Source organism: Xenopus tropicalis, chromosome 4 (genome assembly GCF_000004195.4).
Source record: "Xenopus tropicalis strain Nigerian chromosome 4, UCB_Xtro_10.0, whole genome shotgun sequence".
Classification (NCBI taxonomy): domain Eukaryota; kingdom Metazoa; phylum Chordata; class Amphibia; order Anura; family Pipidae; genus Xenopus; species Xenopus tropicalis.
Genome location: NC_030680.2, coordinates 89,976,780 through 89,995,504, shown reverse-complemented (window position 1 = coordinate 89,995,504; position 18,725 = coordinate 89,976,780). Strand labels below are relative to the sequence as shown.

The window sequence follows — 18,725 nt, the reverse complement described above, 5'->3', positions numbered from 1 at the left end:
GCTCTAAATGCAGCACTGCCTTTGTTTGGCTTTAATGTATTCAAGAGGGGCAGAGCCTTTAGGTCTCCTACTTCCCATCCCCTAAATTCTGCATTATTCAGACTCGCTAGTAAGAGGGCGACGAAGGCTGCAGGCTGTAATAGATCCCCTCCTAACCACCTGACCATGCACCTCTGTAGAAAATGAGTCCTCTTAACTTTAGCAAAGTAAAAAATCCTAATTAAATCCATTCAAATTCCAGGCTGTAACATAACAAAATGTGAAAAGATCCAAAAGTAGGGTTGTGAATATTTTGCATTATTAGCCAAAGCCCAAATGTATTTAAAAGTCTTGCTAAAAAATGTTCTTGGATTTTCTTGTTATAGGATGCGTGTCTATAAGCACAATAGTCCATTTAAACTTGCAAGTTTTGTTTACTTGTCTGAATATTATACAACAACTAGCATGAATTTACACAGCTGCAATTCAAGTGCAGAAATGTCTATTATTTACAATGAATATACCGCTTCTTTACTACCTACAAAGCCAAGCTGTGGTGTATGCACCAATGCTGGTCATAACCTTGAGACTGTTAATGCAACTGTCATAGCATGTGTTAGTGGCACAGGCATTAGAACCACCAACCATATTCTTTATGTAGGTGAGGTGGCTCCACCCACTCCAGTGATATTCAGCAGGCCCTGGTTAGTGGATACATTGATGGTAGGCCTTGTAAAATATTAGTTGGGAATTACTTGACTAAAATTTATACAGAAAACCTGGAAGACACTATAACAGATATTGCTCTAAAAATCAGACGGCAAAGCAGTTAAAACACATCTAAGGCTAATGTCAGACCAGGCGTATGGCGTTTAATTTCGGCAAGCTAAAAAACGCTTGTCGAAAATACCCGAATGGAATACGCTCGGGTGCAGGCACATGTAGCCAAAATACTCATAAAAATGCACGCTCTCTCGTGTTTACATGTGGATATAGGCTACATGTGCCTGCACCCGAGCGTATTCCATTCATTCGGGTGCAGGCACAGGTAGGAGGAGCACGGTGGTATTTTCGGCAAGCGTTTTTCAGCTTGCCGAAAATATACACCTGGTCTGACATTAGCCTTACTGGAGCGCTGTATTCATCCATGTCTGCAGCTGAAAGAAGAGTGGGCATGTTTCACTTCCTTATCTGTGCCTGACTTTCTCTTATCAGCAACTGACCAATGACAATCCAGTAAACAAACTCAAAACAGGACAGTCCGTGCTTTTGTGTTTTGTTTTTCTTTTTTAGGGCTCTGGCAAGTCGCCGGTGGGATGGCAGGTGAAGGCAACTCGGGGAGATTAGTCGCCCGCGAACAGGGAGTTTTGTCGCGGGCGACTAATCTCTCCGTGTGCCAGAGCCCTTAAAGTCTGGTATAGAACAATCTCCTGCTTTTTTCACATCAGGCCACTGGCCCTGTATGTTTTCAGTAGCTGTGATCAGAGCACATTTCTGGAGAACAGCATAAGATGCAAAATATAAAGGCTTCTAATTAAAAAAAAATGGTAGAGCCTTTTTAATAGGTTTATTTTGCACATTTTTTTTTGGTCTAAATAACACACAAAGATTATCATTTTTGACTTTACATCCCCTTTATGTAATAACTGCGTCATGGCCCCCTGATGGGTGAACTTACCACACTGAAAGACAGCTTTAACATCCAGCTCACTGGACAAGAATAAGCAGGGTTTGCGTCTCAGAGCCTGGGGAGTAACAGATATGCAGAAAAAAAAATCAACTAAAAACAAAAGAAATCTTGTTTATTACTGCAGTCACTTACCTGTGACCCTCTGCTGCAGATGGTCTGATTTGCTTTTTTCCCCTCTTAAAGGACAGATTTGTTATCCAAGTGCAGGTTCCATTTTGAAGTTTGCATGTTTGCCAAAGTATATGTGTTTTTGCGATTTTCCTACCAGACACTTTATAGCTATACCACAGGCATTCAGCAATCAGTACTACATTAATCCAAGTGTAGTTTACTTGTACACAAATAGAGTTCACCTGTGCCAGACGATTTCTCTCTTTTACAACAAGATGCAGAATTGGGTAAGAAATAAACAGTAACTCCTGGATGTGGTGTGGCATTAACAATAGATCCAAGAATAAATGCAAGTCATTTGGATTAGATGTTAACGGAGTATCTGAGAACAGTTAATCAGTACATTGCACTGTCAACTTATCAAAGCATTACAATGCTGCATCATTCATAAACAAGACTAAGATACAAAAGTATCACATTTTTCCACTATAGAGTAACCTTCCACATACGAATAACCTTTTGAGTTCTGCCTCAATAAATATTTAACTATACCTTATTTTGCTCTCTATATGATTTGGTTTGCTTTTCTGCCGTTATATTATTAGGGCAAGGTCACACAGTGCGGATTGTCAACCTGCGAATAAGCGCAGGGCGACAATCCACCAGTACCAACAAAAATTCTTCTGGTTGTGCCTGAGTGCAGGCACATGCAGCCGATATCCACCAGCAAATGCCAAATACATCAGCAGACAGTTTTAAGTAATTATTCTCATTTGCTGTAATAAAGGATAATAGAGTAATGTCCTTGCACAAGCCGCTTGTTCAGCATTAACTCAATGAATAAAAGTAGGCATACACAGGCAGATTCTGCCCATTTATCGGCACGCCCAACTGGCCTACCGATATCTGGTCCAAAATTAGCCAGATCTTGATCGGGCAGGTTTGATTTTCCAGCTTGTTGATGCTGTCCTCAGTATGATTGGACATATACCGCCATTTTAATACAATCGTTTGGCCCTAGGTGAGCATATCAGGAGAAGATCCGCTCATTGGCAGGTATGCCTTAAGGCTTGTGCTGAACATACTTTTTCCTATTGTCTAATCACAAAATAATCTATGGCTTGTCATTTCTTGTTTGGTGTTATGGGCAACTGTACTTCTGTTAACAATATTCATAAATGATCCCTCAGAGTTTATACTGAGTAATGCAAACCCTGATTATTTTTGGTTAATGACATGTGCCAAAGGGTGTAACAGTCACAGGTTTCATTAGTATTGCAAATACAGTTAAAAACAGACAAGTCCAGTATAAAACATTTGGAGAAGGCTATATTGCACACACACAGACTTGTGCTGTATGGCAATGTCTACTACCAGAACATAGTAACAGCTATGACCCAAATTTAACTATAAAAAGGTTTGTCGGTTAAGTAAGGACCCCTGCCTAAATAAAGATCACCTATGTTTTTATGAATTCCCATCTCAAAATCAAAATCTGGATCAAAAACTTGATGGAGAACGCTACAGAACTGAAATAAATCATAGCAAGAGGAAAAAAAGGTAAGAAAACTAAATTGAATCAAAAAAGGCGGGAGGAAATTGAAGGAAGATAAAGAGAAGGAAAGAAAAGTGAATGAAAAAAACTCAAAACACACCTGTGCCAGGAGTTGCATAAATGAATCAACAATATCAGGATGGTCCCTGGGTCCTAAAAATATAATAAAGATGTAACTTAAGAAAAAAATTATACAAACAGTAACTCAATCTCATATAAGTCATGTGATACAGAAAGAATTTACGGAGGGAAAGGGTGGAGGTGTAAAGGCTGAGAGGGTTGGAGAAGCGAGGTGTAGGAGAAAGACATGAACAACTTGAAATTGGTTAAAGAAACAAAATTATGAAACTTGGAGAACCCAAAAATAGAAAGAAGAAATTAAAAGAAGGATGCCTTTGTCCCTGGCCACCCCACATATTACATTAACTGCTATGGAGTAAGACTTCTACCTATATAGGTCCGGAATCTGGGAGGGCTTCTGTACATCCCAGAGACCTTCTGAGAGAGGACTCTTGCAATTGTGATTTATTCCAATTACACCAACTTCCTAGTGATCCAGTCTATATGTCATAAAGCATGCAGCACTATTAGCCCCTGATCTGTAGTGGTTTGGTACTGTCTGTCTCTATTTGAATCAGGTTAAGTACTTGTTTGCTACACTTGCAAAACCTTGCCAAGGACCGCCATTTTAATAGCAGCCTCTCTTAACAAGCATCTTTGTGGAGTAGCTAAGAGAGGAAACCAGAGCAGAAAACCACTTTAAGGGTAAAAACAGGATAAAGATTAAAAAACACTGCAATGGAACCATGTATACATTTGAGAATAAACCTTTTAGGGAAACTCATGTATAGGTCATTAAAAAAAATGGAAAGGTTTCTATAACAGCAGGTTCTATCATATACCCTGTTGCACAACCACTTTATAGGTATACTTTACATAACACTGGCTACCCCTTTAGTCACTATTCCATTTCTGGTTCCATACAACAGATCTATTATTCATTACTACAGTAATTTTGATTTATATCTACAACCTCAGTCGTAAAACAGTAATAGCAGCACCAGTTAAAAGCCATTCATCTTTCTAAAAGAAGAAAAGTAAAAATGAACAAAGAACTACAGTCTCATTTGAATAGATTGGGTAAAGCGGATGTTGATTGTTGCTTTCCTTGCTTTTAGAAGTGACGTGTTTTATGTTCAGCCTCCTGACCATGAAGTGACCATAGAAAGTTACTTATTTTTCTTCATCTTGCTTAAAAAAAGCTAAGTACCTATAGAAAATGCAGTCTTTCACGATACTAATTCTAAGTAAGTATTGTTAGCAAAGCTGACTAGGAAATACCCCTACACCTCTTTAAAAAAATATTCTAGGTGAACTATCAGTTTTGTTTAAAAGTGTATCAGAAGTAGTTCTATAAATGCACTGGCTGCAGAGGTCTTATGTCTGACTGTCTTACAGTTCGACGCCCCCTCTCCTATGGCAACTGCTGAGTTGACCATCAGTAGGATTAACATCTCATAATATGAATGTGTTGCCTCAAATGTATTCAACTGACAAACAGGACCTTAAGGTCTAGTGGGTTTGTAGCTCAGTGCTAGCTAAGGGGTAAAAAGCCACCATATGTCACATCTTTTCAATGTGAAGTGAGGAAGGAAAAGCTTAAAGTAACAATAACACAAAAATATTTTAATACTTTATTCACCCTAAAACCGCTATTACCTTGGCCTAGCCTATTTCCCCTTGCATTTTTTGAAGAATTTAGGTAGAAGTTGCTTACAAACTTCTCCATAGCAGCAGGGTGAAAAGGTGATGACAGCTTGGAGGACCTATGGCACCTAAGCTTTTTATCAACACCTGCAGTTTGAATTTATGATCACATTATTACCCACAAAAATGTCTGAAAGAATAGAAACATAAATTTAAACTGCAGGCACTGATAAAAAGCTTAAGTGCCAAAGGTCCTCCAACAAGAAGCTAACGTCCAGTTCAGCGCACACAGGAATTCAAGCTGCCGTCGCCTTTTCGCCCTGCTGCTATGAAGCTGTTTGTAAGCAAAATACTAGCCTATTTTAAGGCCAATGTTATAGCGGTCTTGGGGTGAAAAAGGTATTGAAATTTTTTCGTGTTACTGGTCCTTTAAAATATCAATAAACCTGCACAGCAGTTCCCATGGGTGGAAAGTGCCAAGGGTTGTTTTATACACATTGTCTGCATCAAATCAGTTTATATGATCACTGATCCGTACTTTTCATATTTTAGTGAAGTGTAATTTGGGGCATTTCCCTCCATGTATTATGAAAACTAGAAAGTATTGGTATTTGTCTATATAAAGCAATACTATTAAGGACATGAGATGCTTGTATTCACATGATCATAACTTCGTTGCTTTTTAGCAACCACAAAATAAAACAGACTTTGGGTTAGAACCCACAGAACAGTTAAGCCGTCGTGATTACCGAAGCGATGCGAAGGGCTTTTAGAAATAGATTGTCGCCCGCGATAGCAGAGATGTAAGGGTAAGAAACCACTCCCTTACATCCTGTATTTTCTGTTTTGTCTCATTATGGGCTCATTTACTAAAAATTGGCACATTTGACCTGTGCAGTAACCCACAGCAAAATCAGTGACTTGTTTCATTATTTGAAGAGCAGTAGACTGCCTAAAGTTAGCTACTGTCTACTAGTTATCTACTGTTATACCACAATGGAAGTCCATAAAGTTTGTATGACCAACACTATTTGTAATGTAAGCCCACTACCTAATGCTGTCACAGGTACAGAATGCAATTGTTTAAAAAATAAATATATCAGTACTGAATTTGAGGGTTGTACTAATAAATTAACTCTTTGTGACAAGGCGAAGGTTACAGATAAAAATTTTTTAGCATTAAAGTTCTGCAGGCTAAAAAGAGCATGTGCTATTTCAAGACAAATATAGTCCTAGAATATGCCACGTAATACAGTTAATGGATTTAATATACATGTATGGGATCCCTTATCCGGAAACCTGTTATCCAGAAAGCTCCAAATTACGGAAAGGCCATCCCCCATAGACTCCATTATAAGCAAATAATTCTAATTTTTTAAAAATATAAAAATTAAAATTTTCCTTTTTCTCTGTAATAATAAAACAGTACCTTGTACTTGATCCCAACTTAAAAAATTAATCCTTATTGGAGGCAAAAACAATTCTATTGGGCTTATTTAATGTTTGAATTATATTTAGAAGACTTAAGTTATGGTGATCCAAATTATGGAAAGATCCCTTATCCAGAGAACCCCAGATTCTGAGCATTCTGGATAACAGGTCCGTACCTGTACTGTGTATTTGTCATATGACCATTAGAAACACAGACAAAAAAAATAAACCACTTTATAATAACCCCATAATGCCGGTACAATGCACAGTTTGGAATTTTAAAAAAACACACGAGTCTGCAACCCTTCATAAAGTAGTTAGATAGTTTTTTCTTTCTTTGATGGAATTATCATGGTAACAAGATAATTATCAACTGGGTATTTAGATCAACCAATTACACTGTTACATATTATAAACTAGTGATGTGCCCATTAAATATTTCTACAGTCCAGTCATATAAAGAACATACTGAGAATGATTATTTATCTGTGGCTCACAATAGGCTACAGGAGTTACATTTAAAATAATTCTAACATGCTGAGTGAAACAATAGCACTTGCTTTAGGTGTAAGTACATCCCACGGACTGACCTTGCTGGAACAGTGACAGAGTTAGTGAGGTAACTAACAGGAAAAGCGACTTGATTGGAGGGAAATGAACCGGCTCATTGGCAAATATATGAACCAGCTGTAAATGGAAGAAAAAAGTACAATGTAGAAAGTGACTAGTGTGGAAAAGTGAAAAATAAGATTGCTTTAAACATTGACAAAACTTTCTGGGGCTTCTTTTTTTTTTGTTCTTTTTTTTTCCATTAAATTTGCATGGACGGAGTAATTTAAATAAAAATGGTAAATACAATTGCACATGACACAACAGCTACTAAGCATATGATATGATGTTCTCTGTTCAGCTCTTGAGTGTTCACTGAAAAAGAAATACTGTCACCTATGTGCATACATGATAACTGTAGCATATTCTCAGCCTTATCGCCCCCTACACTTCACTAAGTGAAATTCGATTCGCAGTCGACAGATCCGCCCCGTGGGGCATTAGCCAAAGTCAGATTTATTATTCCACATAATACTTTCTGTGGTATATCATCAAGTTATTATGCTTGAGTTCAGATAGCACAGAAATGCATAATGGTTTCATCATATAAAGTTCATTATCATTTTTGAACAAAAAATTAAAGAAGAACTACATTAAATTCTGCATGCACTGTTTAAAGGACAAGGAAAGGCTAAGTCACTTGGGGGTGCCAAAATGTTAGGCACCCCCAAGTGACTTTCATCACTTACCTTGTGACCCGGGCTGGTGCCCCTGTTAAAAGAAAACAGCCCAGGGTACCTGTAGTGAGCGCTTCCTGCTTCGTTTTGCAGGGACCCCATGACCGGCGCATGCACAGTAGAGTGAAAAGCCGACTTCTCTGTTAAAGTTCGGCTTTTCACTCTAATGCGCATGCACACGCACACGAAGCAGGAATCGCTGCAGCTACCCCGGGCTGGTGCTGTTCTCTCCGAACAGGGGGGTAAAAGGTAGGCGATTTAAGTCACTTGGGGGTGCCTAACATTTTGGCCAAGTGACTGCCTTTCCATGTCCTTTAAAATAAAACCTAGTTTTTTGGCATAAGTGCATATACATTTGTCATTCAAGAAGAATTACCTGTCGTGTTAGATCAATTGCTGAAGCTTGTGGTATTGTGCTGTACATCTGGCCCAACATATCACAAAGCTGAGGCACCATGGGGGCAAAATCATCCAAAAGTGTCTTCACAGACTTTTCAAATATTGCACACACTGCCTACAAAAGAGAAATACAAAAAACACAGATGCTATGAAGTTGAGATGAACAATTTACCATTTGCAGACCTCTACTAGAAATGCAAATCATGCTATGGGATATCCAAATGCATGACAGTTATATTTAAGAGCAACTTGACTAAAATGTGTATAACCAGAAAAAAAAATGGGAACATTTATTGAGTGCAGTAATTTCCAACAAACTTTACAATAAAATAACACTTTAAGGAAAAGTAACACATACATGTGTTTTAAAGTAAATAAAATACAATGTACTATAGCCCTGCACTGGAAAAAAGTCGTGTGTTTGCTTCAGAAAGACTACTATATAATTTATATAAACAAAGCTGCTACCATGGGGGCAGCTATTCAAAGCTGAAAAAAAAAGAAAAAGGAACGGGTTCCATAGCAGATAATAGATAAACTCTGTAGAATAAAATGGGATTCTACAGAGTTTATCTGTTATTTGCTGTTTAACGTGTGCCATTTAGCCCTATTTCAACTTGAACTGCTACCCCCATGGCTACACAGAAACAAGAATAAATACAGTTTGCACATATCCTGAGTTATCTTGTGGTAATTAGTCAAATCAACTGGACATGCTGTGATCAGGATGAACGAGAACTTTCACAGACATTTCCCGAGTTGTACTGACACTTCTGTTGAACTGCATGTCAACAACATTGTATAAGCTATTGTATACTTGGAAACGGTACTCTTTAGAACTACAACTTCCGAGACCGTATAAGGTTGTTTAAATAAAACTACTTTGTATTGTGGTTATGGTTCAGCATGTCACTTATTAAACTCAGTGGCAGAATTATTTGTTTTAAAGTAAAAAGTGGTGTTTAATTATAACAATCTACATCCTGCACTTAACAACAATTTCCCACACTAGATATTTTTTAATATATGCAGACAGAGAAAACAGCCGCCTCTGCACAACCTGGGATCTCTCAGAATAAAGGCTCCCAGGAGTGAGGAGATGGGCTCAAAGCACCCCTGACCCTTACAGGTTCAAGGTTGTACAGGCCTACAGCGTATGCCCTGTTCTGTTCTGCATCCATTACAATGGGGTAAGAGGCTACAGCAGGGTTTCCCAACCTTTTTTTACTTGTGAGCAACAGTCAAATTTAAAAAGACTTGGAGAGCATCATAAAAGTTAATGGAGGTGCCAAATAAGGGCTAAGATTGGCTATTAGGCAGCCTCTATGCACACTATCAGCTTACAGGGGGCTTTATTTGGTAGCAAATCTTGTTTTCATTCAACCAAAACTTGCCCCCAAGTCAGGCATTCAAAAATAACTACCTGGTTTGGGGGAACGGAGAGCAACATGTTGCTCATGCGTGACTGGTTGGGGATCACTGGGCTAGAGTCTACTTTTAATCTGCTTTTAGTGTAGCAATATCTGTAGAAAGTGTTAGGGTGAAGACACACTGAGCTACTTAGTAGCAGCTACTTGTCACAGCTACTAAATGCCAGAAAATACCCTGCAATATACAATAGTAAGAATTGCCTTAGCTAAAACACACGTACAGACAATTATCAGTAAATGATCAGCATTGTCTACTTCTGTAGCCTTGACAAATAGCAGTTACTAGTAGCTCAATGTGCCCTCACCCTTAGGGCTCTGGCACACGGGGAGATTAGTCGCTCGCGACAAATCTCCCTTGTCACGGGCGACTAATCTCCCCAAACTACCATCCCAGCGGCGAAAATGTAAGTCGTCGGTGGGATGGCACATGCTGCGCAGGCGATTTCGGCAAATTGCCGAAGTTGCCTCGCAAAATGAAGATTTATTTGCTGCATTGTCATCTTTGTTTGAACAAAATTATATAGTTCCTTCATCTGAAAATCATAGAACTTTTTTTTTTTAATTGATTATTCATTTTTTCTTTTAACCTTTTCCTGACAAAGAAAACAATGCAAAATGTTGTTTGAAATAAAATGTTAAAAACGTGAACAGCACTAACCTCCACCACTTGCGCATCATTAAGCCAGGTGCTCAAAACCTTCTTGATTAACTGGAAAACTTGCTGTAGAACAAGTACAACCTGATTGGAGGTGACAGATTATTAAAGATTACATTATAGACAAGGCAATGACATACTTAAAGCAGAACAATGAAAAACAGTAAATCCTTGAACAAAACAGGTGCGGCTGACAATGGATTGGTACAATTTTTCCATTTCTTTTTTCCAAATAACAAGTAAAATTAGCCCTGCTCATCTATTTCAATATGATTGTTCTGTGAAATAGAATATGCATGAACATCAAATAGAATATTACTGTTTCAGCTTGGCATGAGCATTCAGATTTTCTAAAGAATGCAACAGTGAATTCAATAAAATACTTGCTTTAGGTTGGGTATATCTATTGCATGTGGAATGTGTGGCGTTTCGATACAAACATACATATGTACGTACATACACATACATATATTTAAAGGACATGTAAAGCCTACATTTGCCTACAATGTATATCAGTTGGGCACGTCTCCCCCACCCAAATGGCATTATTTGTACTGCATATATCCCCTCCACTTGCCAGCACCATCACGTTTTCCTAAAGCAAATAGCAGCTTTCACCCGGTGGCCATTTTACCTCTGATACATAATCAGTTACATTTAAATTTGCAAGCAGCATACACACACACAAAGACCTTTATTCAGCATACATTTCATCAAGAATACAGACTCAAACAGACAGAACTGTCTCTGATAAAAGTTCCGCTTTGTTTGAGCACTGTAATGGTAAAGCTGAGCTCAGGAGAAAAGAATTGAAGCAGACAGCTAGAGCTGAGTTTCTATGGGAACCAGAAATGCCATCTCTTCACTGGCTGCTAGACTGGGGGGCGTGTTTAGTAATCTGAGCTTAGAACAACTGAGCATGTCTGGCAAGCCAGGAATTAAAGCAGATTCCCGAGCAGGGGGGGAGAGAGTGGGTTACAAGAGGAGAAAGAAATCTACGTGATTAAGGAGATGTTGCAGGCTTACTATTAAAGGGGAACTATCATGAAAAAAATTTTTTTATATAAGGTAGATCTCATTGCAACAGTCAACTTTGTAAATATGATTGATTAGAAGTTATGAATCGTTTCATTGTTATAGTATGCTTTTGTGTATCTGACTGGCTGCACACATTCTTTGACTCTGTATCTCACTGAGCTCTAAGTCGGGGTCGGGTTTTGATTGACAGGTGAAGCTCAAATTCTTATTGGTTGCTAGCATCTGCACAGGTCCTTTACCTTTAACGGTTTTTCTCAGGACACCAGGACTGTGACACTGAACTGCGTGAACAACACTTGGCTTCCTTTTAAACCACTGTGTCTCAATATTTTGTGGGCAAAAGGTAAAAGCACATGTAGCATAGTTAGAGCTAGTGAGATGTGTAGGTTGTAGGGGACCGATGCATTACCGATGCTACCACTGACCACAATGTCTTGAAGCTGCATGGTGCCTCCGGTCTCCTACCGCTAGCCCCCCCCCCAGAAGATGTCTCAGTTGCCTCTGGCCTCTTACCATCAATGGTGCAAGAGAGTAGTAGCGCCGATGCAGAAGAGAGCGCTAGCACCCCCCCCAGAAGATGTCTCCGTAGCCTCTGCCCCCCCTCACAAGCGCAAGAGAAGAGTAGTAGCGCCGATGCTGCAAGCGCTTGTCACCATGTCACCGCTAGCACCCCCCCCAGAAGATGCCTCCGTAGCCTCTGGTCTCAAGCTGCATGGTGCCTCCGGTCTCTTACCGCTAGCACCCCCCCCGAAAAGATGCCTCCGTTGCCTCTGCCCCCCCATCAAGCACAAGAGAGTAGTAGCGCCGATGCTGCAAGCATCAGCATGGTGACGAGTGCGCTACCGCTAGCACCCCCCCCGAAGATGCCTCCGTGCCCCCCCTCACAAGCGCAAGAGAGTTGAGCCCCTAGAACGATACCATCAGTAGCAGCACCGATGCCGCACAGTAGCAGCTACCATCAGTAGCACCCCCCCAAGACACAGTGCCTAAGTTCTCCTACTAGCAGCACCACCAACCCGACCCCCCCCCGCCTCACAAGCGCAAGAGAGTAGTGACAAGAGCGCTACCGCTAGCACCCCCCCTCCCCCCCCAAAAGATGCCTCAGTTGCCTCCGGTCTCCTACCATCAAAGAGAGCCGAGAGCGATACCATCAGTAGCAGCACTGATGCTGCAAGTGCCGATGCCACCCAGTAGCAGCTACCATCAGTAGCACCCCCCAAGACAAAGTGCCTCAGTTCTCCTATTAGCAGCCTCCTATTAGCAGCACCTGACCCCCCCCCCTCACAAGCGCCGATACTGCTAGCGCTAGGTGTTGCCACAGGTCTACAAGCGCTACTATCAGTAGCACCCCCCCCACAAGCACCGATGCTACAAGCGCTACTATCAGTAGCACCCCCCCACAATGCGCCGATGCTACAAGCGCTACTATCAGTAGCACCCCCTCCCACAATGCGCCGATGCTACAAGCGCTACTATCAGTAGCACCCCCTCCCACAATGCGCTGATGCTACAAGCGCTACTATCAGTAGCACCCCCCCCCACAATGTGCCGATGCTACAAGCGCTACTATCAGTAGCACCCCCCCCCCCCCCACAAGTGCTACTATCAAGCGCAGGTGTTGCCACAGGTCTCCTACCATCAGTAGAACAAACGCTGATGCTACAATGTCTCCATGTTGCCGGCTACGGGTGCTAACACTTACCCACCACATTGGGTGCACAAGTTTCATGAAAAGAATGTGAGATGTCTGCCCACTGCTTACCTTGAATGTGCTGGTATCCAGCAATAAGATTGTAATGATTTCTAACAATTCCCTGCAGCACAAACTTGCAGCTATATACATTCTTTTGCATTTTAAATCTGCCGAATTGCAAATATGATTTTAAAAAAAATTTCTACAGAGTATTATGTCATTTTGCCACAGCTGGAGTTATACAATGGGTTTTAAATTATCTACACTGTAAATTACATGTCACTTGACTGATTCAATACAATCAGTGTTTTCATATACAGACTGGCACATTAAAGTATGTATCACTTGCTACAAAAGTATGTATGCTTGCTTGCTACAAAAGTGTGTATCACTTGCTACAAATGTATGCTTGCTTGCTTGCTACAAAAGTATGTATCACTTGCTACACATGTATGTATACTTGCTACAAAATAATGTATTGTTTGCTACAAATACTGTTTCCCATTCTTATTGTTTGTATATAAACTTGTATGGAGTTTACATTTTATTCGGAGACTTCCAAACATGAAAAAGATCACAAGTTTGCAGACTATTTCTACCCATAACATAGTGCCTTGTGACAATGTGCTAGGTTATTGGGGAAAGCTTGTTTAGTTTTGTATACATTTACTTTATCATTTATAAAGGGAGAAGAGGTATTTAGGTCATTTCAAGATACAATAAATCCTTGCAAAATGCATAAAAATAAATAATTGTTATAGGGAAAAAAACTGTCCTTTCTGCAAAGAAAAATGACACAAAATGTAATTTTATGCTTACAAATTAGGCTTTTCACTCTTGATAATTTAACAATCATGGTTAATTTGTATAACAATTAGTAAGTGAGTCAAAACCTACATTGCTGGTTTTACAGTGCCACTTGTATGGGCCAAAAACTACCAAATTTCCTAAGCACTTCTCCAGAAAGCTTCATACTTACTAGATTTCAAGGCCAAAAAGTCCATTAACAGAAGGTTTATCCCAGAAAATTATTCATTTTTAACAGGGAACAGATTCTGGTCTACTCCAAACTATCAAGTGATTTTTTAAAAAAATCTCTTCAAAGCTTCCAGTCTATAGTATCTTATCTACTACAGGTCATAAAGTAACCAAATAAAACACCCTAAATATGAACGCCAGGGGTCCCCTGAACAGTTTGATGCCCAATATGTATAGGTTTAGCTAAGTATGTGGTATGTAGGGGCCCCAATGTGAACATACCCCATATGTACTGTCATTTCTGTCATTTCAGCTCCTGCAAAATCAACACATTTACATCATTATATGTGGGATAAAGCTACAAAAAAGTACGCTCACCCCAGAAAGCCATATATTTTTGGATAGTACACATTCCCCCGAATCTAAAATGGGTACCCATGTCTTTCTACTCCAAAGTACCAAGCTGCAAAGCTTTCCTAAATTTTCCAATTTTTATGACATTTCCAAAAATCACCTCAGAACGTCCACTATGCAGCATCTTATTTTCTACAGGCCATTAGGTAGCTATATAAAACAGAGGGCTACTGTTATAACTGAACAGTTTGATGCACATGGCACTTAGAGACCCCAAAATATTCCTTGTGCACACTAATTTCTTGGCTTACCTTTACCTAATTCATAAACACATGGCAGTTTTATCTGGGGTAAAAGCTGCAGAAATGTAGGGAGTCCCCTGAAAACCATATATTGTTGGAAAGTACATATTCTGACAAATCCAAAATGGGTAAAAAGTCCTTTCTACACCAAAGTACCAATCTGCAAAGCTTTCTGTAAAACGCCTAAAATTGTTCCAATTTGCACATTTATCTTACAAATTTTCTAACATACAAATTTATTGTAGTTCATTTATAAAAAGTTAGACACCCCCAGCAAATTTAATATTCTCATTGTGTAAGAATTTTCCCCCCTATATTACACATATTTAATTATTTACAAAAAACGAATTATGGTGTGAGGGACTGCTGAAAAATGTAATCCAAATCCCACCTCATTTTTGGTTCATAGTATGGCCAAAAATGTTTACAATGATGATAAATGTAAGATTGTGGAAATGAGATGGGAAAATTGGGCAAACCCTTGATGGTAGAGGAGGCATTTGGCAGTAAAAGCAATAGCAAGCCATTCCTGTCAGCAGCAGCAAAGATCAGCAAGATAATAGAGATATATACTACATTTATGCTCCACACACTCTATGGAGTTACCCTAAAAAGTTATATTTTACATCATGAAGAAAAGAAAACAGAAGCAGGATTACTAAATGATATTTTCAGTAGCCAAACAATATAAAAAGAAATATCCATAAATTGCTGCCTAAGCACCTTATAAGTTGTGGAAAAGGAAATTAGTAAATAACAGGATTCTACTTACAGACAGTAGATATACACTTAGAATATACGCTCTATAAAACAGGGACCTCTTTACTTTTGTCTCTTTGATACTTTTGTAATTGTAATTTGTATTTTTTTTATTTATTATAAAAATGACCCCCCTGTTATATTAATTTATTCTGCTGTACAGTGCTGCATACATAAGTAGCACCATATAAATAAAATAAAAACATACATACATATACAAAACCAGTGATTCAACAAGAAAACAAAATTAAACATTACATAAACATCAGTACACTATTTAGCAAACTCTCAACTGTCTGTATTTGACTGAGTGTGCAGACATAACTCTGCCAATAAAATCAGAAGGTTCATGTACAGGTCCTTTTCAAAAAATTAGCATATTGTGATAAAGTTCATTATTTTCTGTAATGTACTGATAAACATTAGACTTTCATATATTTTAGATTCATTACACACAACTGAAGTAGTTCAAGCCTTTTCTTGTTTTAATATTGATGATTGTGGCATACAGCTCATGAAAACCCAAAATTCCTATCTCAAAAAATTAGCATATTTCATCCGACCAATAAAAGAAAAGTGTTTTAATACAAAAAAAGTCAACCTTCAAATAATTATGTTCAGTTATGCACTCAATACTTGGTCGGGAATCCTTTTGCAGAAATGACTGCTTCAATGTGGCGTGGCATGGAGGCAATCAGCCTGTGGCACTGCTCAGGTGTTATGGAGGCCCAGGATGCTTCAATAGCGGCCTTAAGCTCATCCAGAGTGTTGGGTCTTGTGTCTCTCAACTTTCTCTTCACAATATCCCACAGATTCTCTATGGAGTTCAGGTCAGGAGAGTTGGCAGGCCAATTGAGCACAGTAATACCATGGTCAGTAAACCATTTACCAGTGGTTTTGGCACTGTGAGCAGGTGCCAGGTTGTGCTGAAAAATGAAATCTTCATCTCCATAAAGCTTTTCAGCAGATGGAAGCATGAAGTGCTCCAAAATCTCCTGATAGCTAGCTGCATTGACCCTGCCCTTGATAAAACACAGTGGACCAACACCAGCAGCTGACATGGCACCCCAGACCATCACTGACTGTGGGTACTTGACACTGGACTTCAGGCATTTTGGTATTTCCCTCTCCCCAGTCTTCCTCCAGACTCTGGCACCTTGATTTCCGAATGACATACTTTGGACCACTGAGCAACAGTCCAGTGCTGCTTCTCTGTAGCCCAGGTCAGGCACTTCTGCCGCTGTTTCTGGTTCAAAAGTGGCTTGACCTGGGGAATGCGGCACCTGTAGCCCATTTCCTGCACACGCCTGTACACCGTGGCTCTGGATGTTTCTACTCCAGACTCAGTCCACTGCTTCCGCAGGTCCCCCAAGGTCAGGAATCGGTCCTTCTCCACAATCTTCCTCAGGGCCCAGTCACCTCTTCTCGTTGTGCAGCGTTTTCTGCCACACTTTTTCCTTCCCACAGACTTCCCACTGAGGTGCCTTGATACAGCACTCTGGGAACAGCCTATTCGTTCAGAAATTTCTTTCTGTGTCTTACCCTCTTGCTTGAGGGTGTCAATGATGGCCTTCTGGACAGCAGTCAGGTCGGCAGTCTTACCCATGATTGCGGTTTTGAGTAATGAACCAGGCTGGGAGTTTCTAAAAGCCTCAGGAATCTTTTTAAGGTTTTTAGAGTTAATTAGTTGATTCAGATAATTAGGTTAATAGCTCGTTTAGAGAACCTTTTCATGATATGCTAATTTTTTGAGATAGGAATTTTGGGTTTTCATGAGCTGTATGCCACAATCATCAATATTAAAACAAGAAAAGGCTTGAACTACTTCAGTTGTGTGTAATGAATCTAAAATATATGAAAGTCTAATGTTTATCAGTACATTACAGAAAATAATGAACTTTATCACAATATGCTAATTTTTTGAAAAGGACCTGTATATAAGAGAACTGCCTGACATTTCTCAGAAGGAGCTTTCAAAATAACAGTTGATGTGAGGATGCTATTCAGTATGGAGGAGGGAGGGTGGGACTTCGCTAGTTGCTAAGTGACACCACAGCAAAAGTGTAGCCACTCCCATTCAGCAATTGCTTGAACTGTCTCTCAGAGAAAGAAACCTAACTCTCTGTAATAATATCTAATTTTTTTTAAAAAGTAAGCATTTCTTATAAAGAAATATATTTGAAGATTTTAATATTTTCATCAGCACTATCCATTTAGACAATTTGATTTTCATGATAGATCCCCTTTAACCTCTGGACAACCAGTGTGGCAGGTACTGAAACATTTCAAAGAGGCTGTTCACGGATTACATTTTTGTGTGTGGGGTTTACATGACCTTTAAAGCAGTAGGAAAGGGACAATCACTGGGGAGTGTAACAATGCTAGGCACATCTTTCTTCCCGCCACTTGCGCATGCAAGTAGAATAAAAACTGCTATTTCACTTTACTGACCTGCATTGACCCAGGATCGCAGAGAGAATATGTAAGGAAGAGGATTGCTCACTCACAGGTACTGCAGGCCAGTGCTAACAGGAGCACTAGCCTGGGGTATTAGGTAAGTGATTAAAATCACTGGAGGTGCCCAACATTTGGCACCCACAGTGACTGTACCTTTCCATCTCCTTTAAATAGTATAAACAAGTAACCCATCGCAAACATCCAGATTCGATATTAGAATTCTAATTAAACTAAATCACTCACCGGATTGGGGCCTTGTACCACTGGTAGCTTTTTAACCTCTCCTGATTCATGATCATCATCATGGTGACTGATATCCAGTGTTGTAAAAAGATTGGAGAGTAGGCCAAGAATATGGATTATGGCCACCTTATTAGAGGGATTCGGCTGTAAGGAAAAAGCTAAAGTCAAGTCTAATGACATTTATTATAAGCAAATGTAACTGACAACCATCCAAAATATTAATACTGCGAAACTGACAAAAAAATGAACATTTTAAAAGGTATATTCATCGAAGAACAGCAACAGCACCCAAAGGGGCACATTTACTAACCCACGAACGGGCCGAATGCGTCCGATTGCGTTTTTTTCGTAATGATCGGTATTTTGCGATTTTTTCGGAAAATTGACGCGACTTTTTCGTTACTAATACGATTTTTGCGAAAAAACGCGAGTTTTTCGTAGCCATTCCGAAAGTTGCGCAAAATCTGGCGATTTTTTCGTAGCGTTAAAACTTGCGCAAAAAGTTGCGATTTTTCGTAGCGTTAAAACTTGCGCAAGAAAGTTGCGATATTTTGCCCTGGGAGAGCACAGAGTGCTAGAGAGGTGCTGTATAAAAGTTTATTTGCAAAAAACCCCCCCAAAAATTATAAAAATCTAAGTAAGAAAAAAAAAGAAGTGC

General features: G+C 39.6%; 1 protein-coding gene across 1 annotated transcript in view; it reads right to left on the bottom strand.

Moving 5' to 3' along the window:
- Nucleotides 1-18,725, bottom strand: part of ipo13 (importin 13) — a 46,498-nt gene that overhangs the window by 5,484 nt on the left and 22,289 nt on the right. The window contains exons 11-16 of the mRNA XM_002931583.5: nucleotides 18,068-18,211; nucleotides 10,247-10,327; nucleotides 8,136-8,273; nucleotides 7,064-7,160; nucleotides 3,436-3,488; nucleotides 1,658-1,724 (exon numbers count right to left, since the gene is read on the bottom strand). Coding sequence (XP_002931629.1) covers nucleotides 1,658-1,724; nucleotides 3,436-3,488; nucleotides 7,064-7,160; nucleotides 8,136-8,273; nucleotides 10,247-10,327; nucleotides 18,068-18,211 — 580 coding nt within the window. The remainder of the gene's footprint in view (nucleotides 1-1,657; nucleotides 1,725-3,435; nucleotides 3,489-7,063; nucleotides 7,161-8,135; nucleotides 8,274-10,246; nucleotides 10,328-18,067; nucleotides 18,212-18,725) is intronic.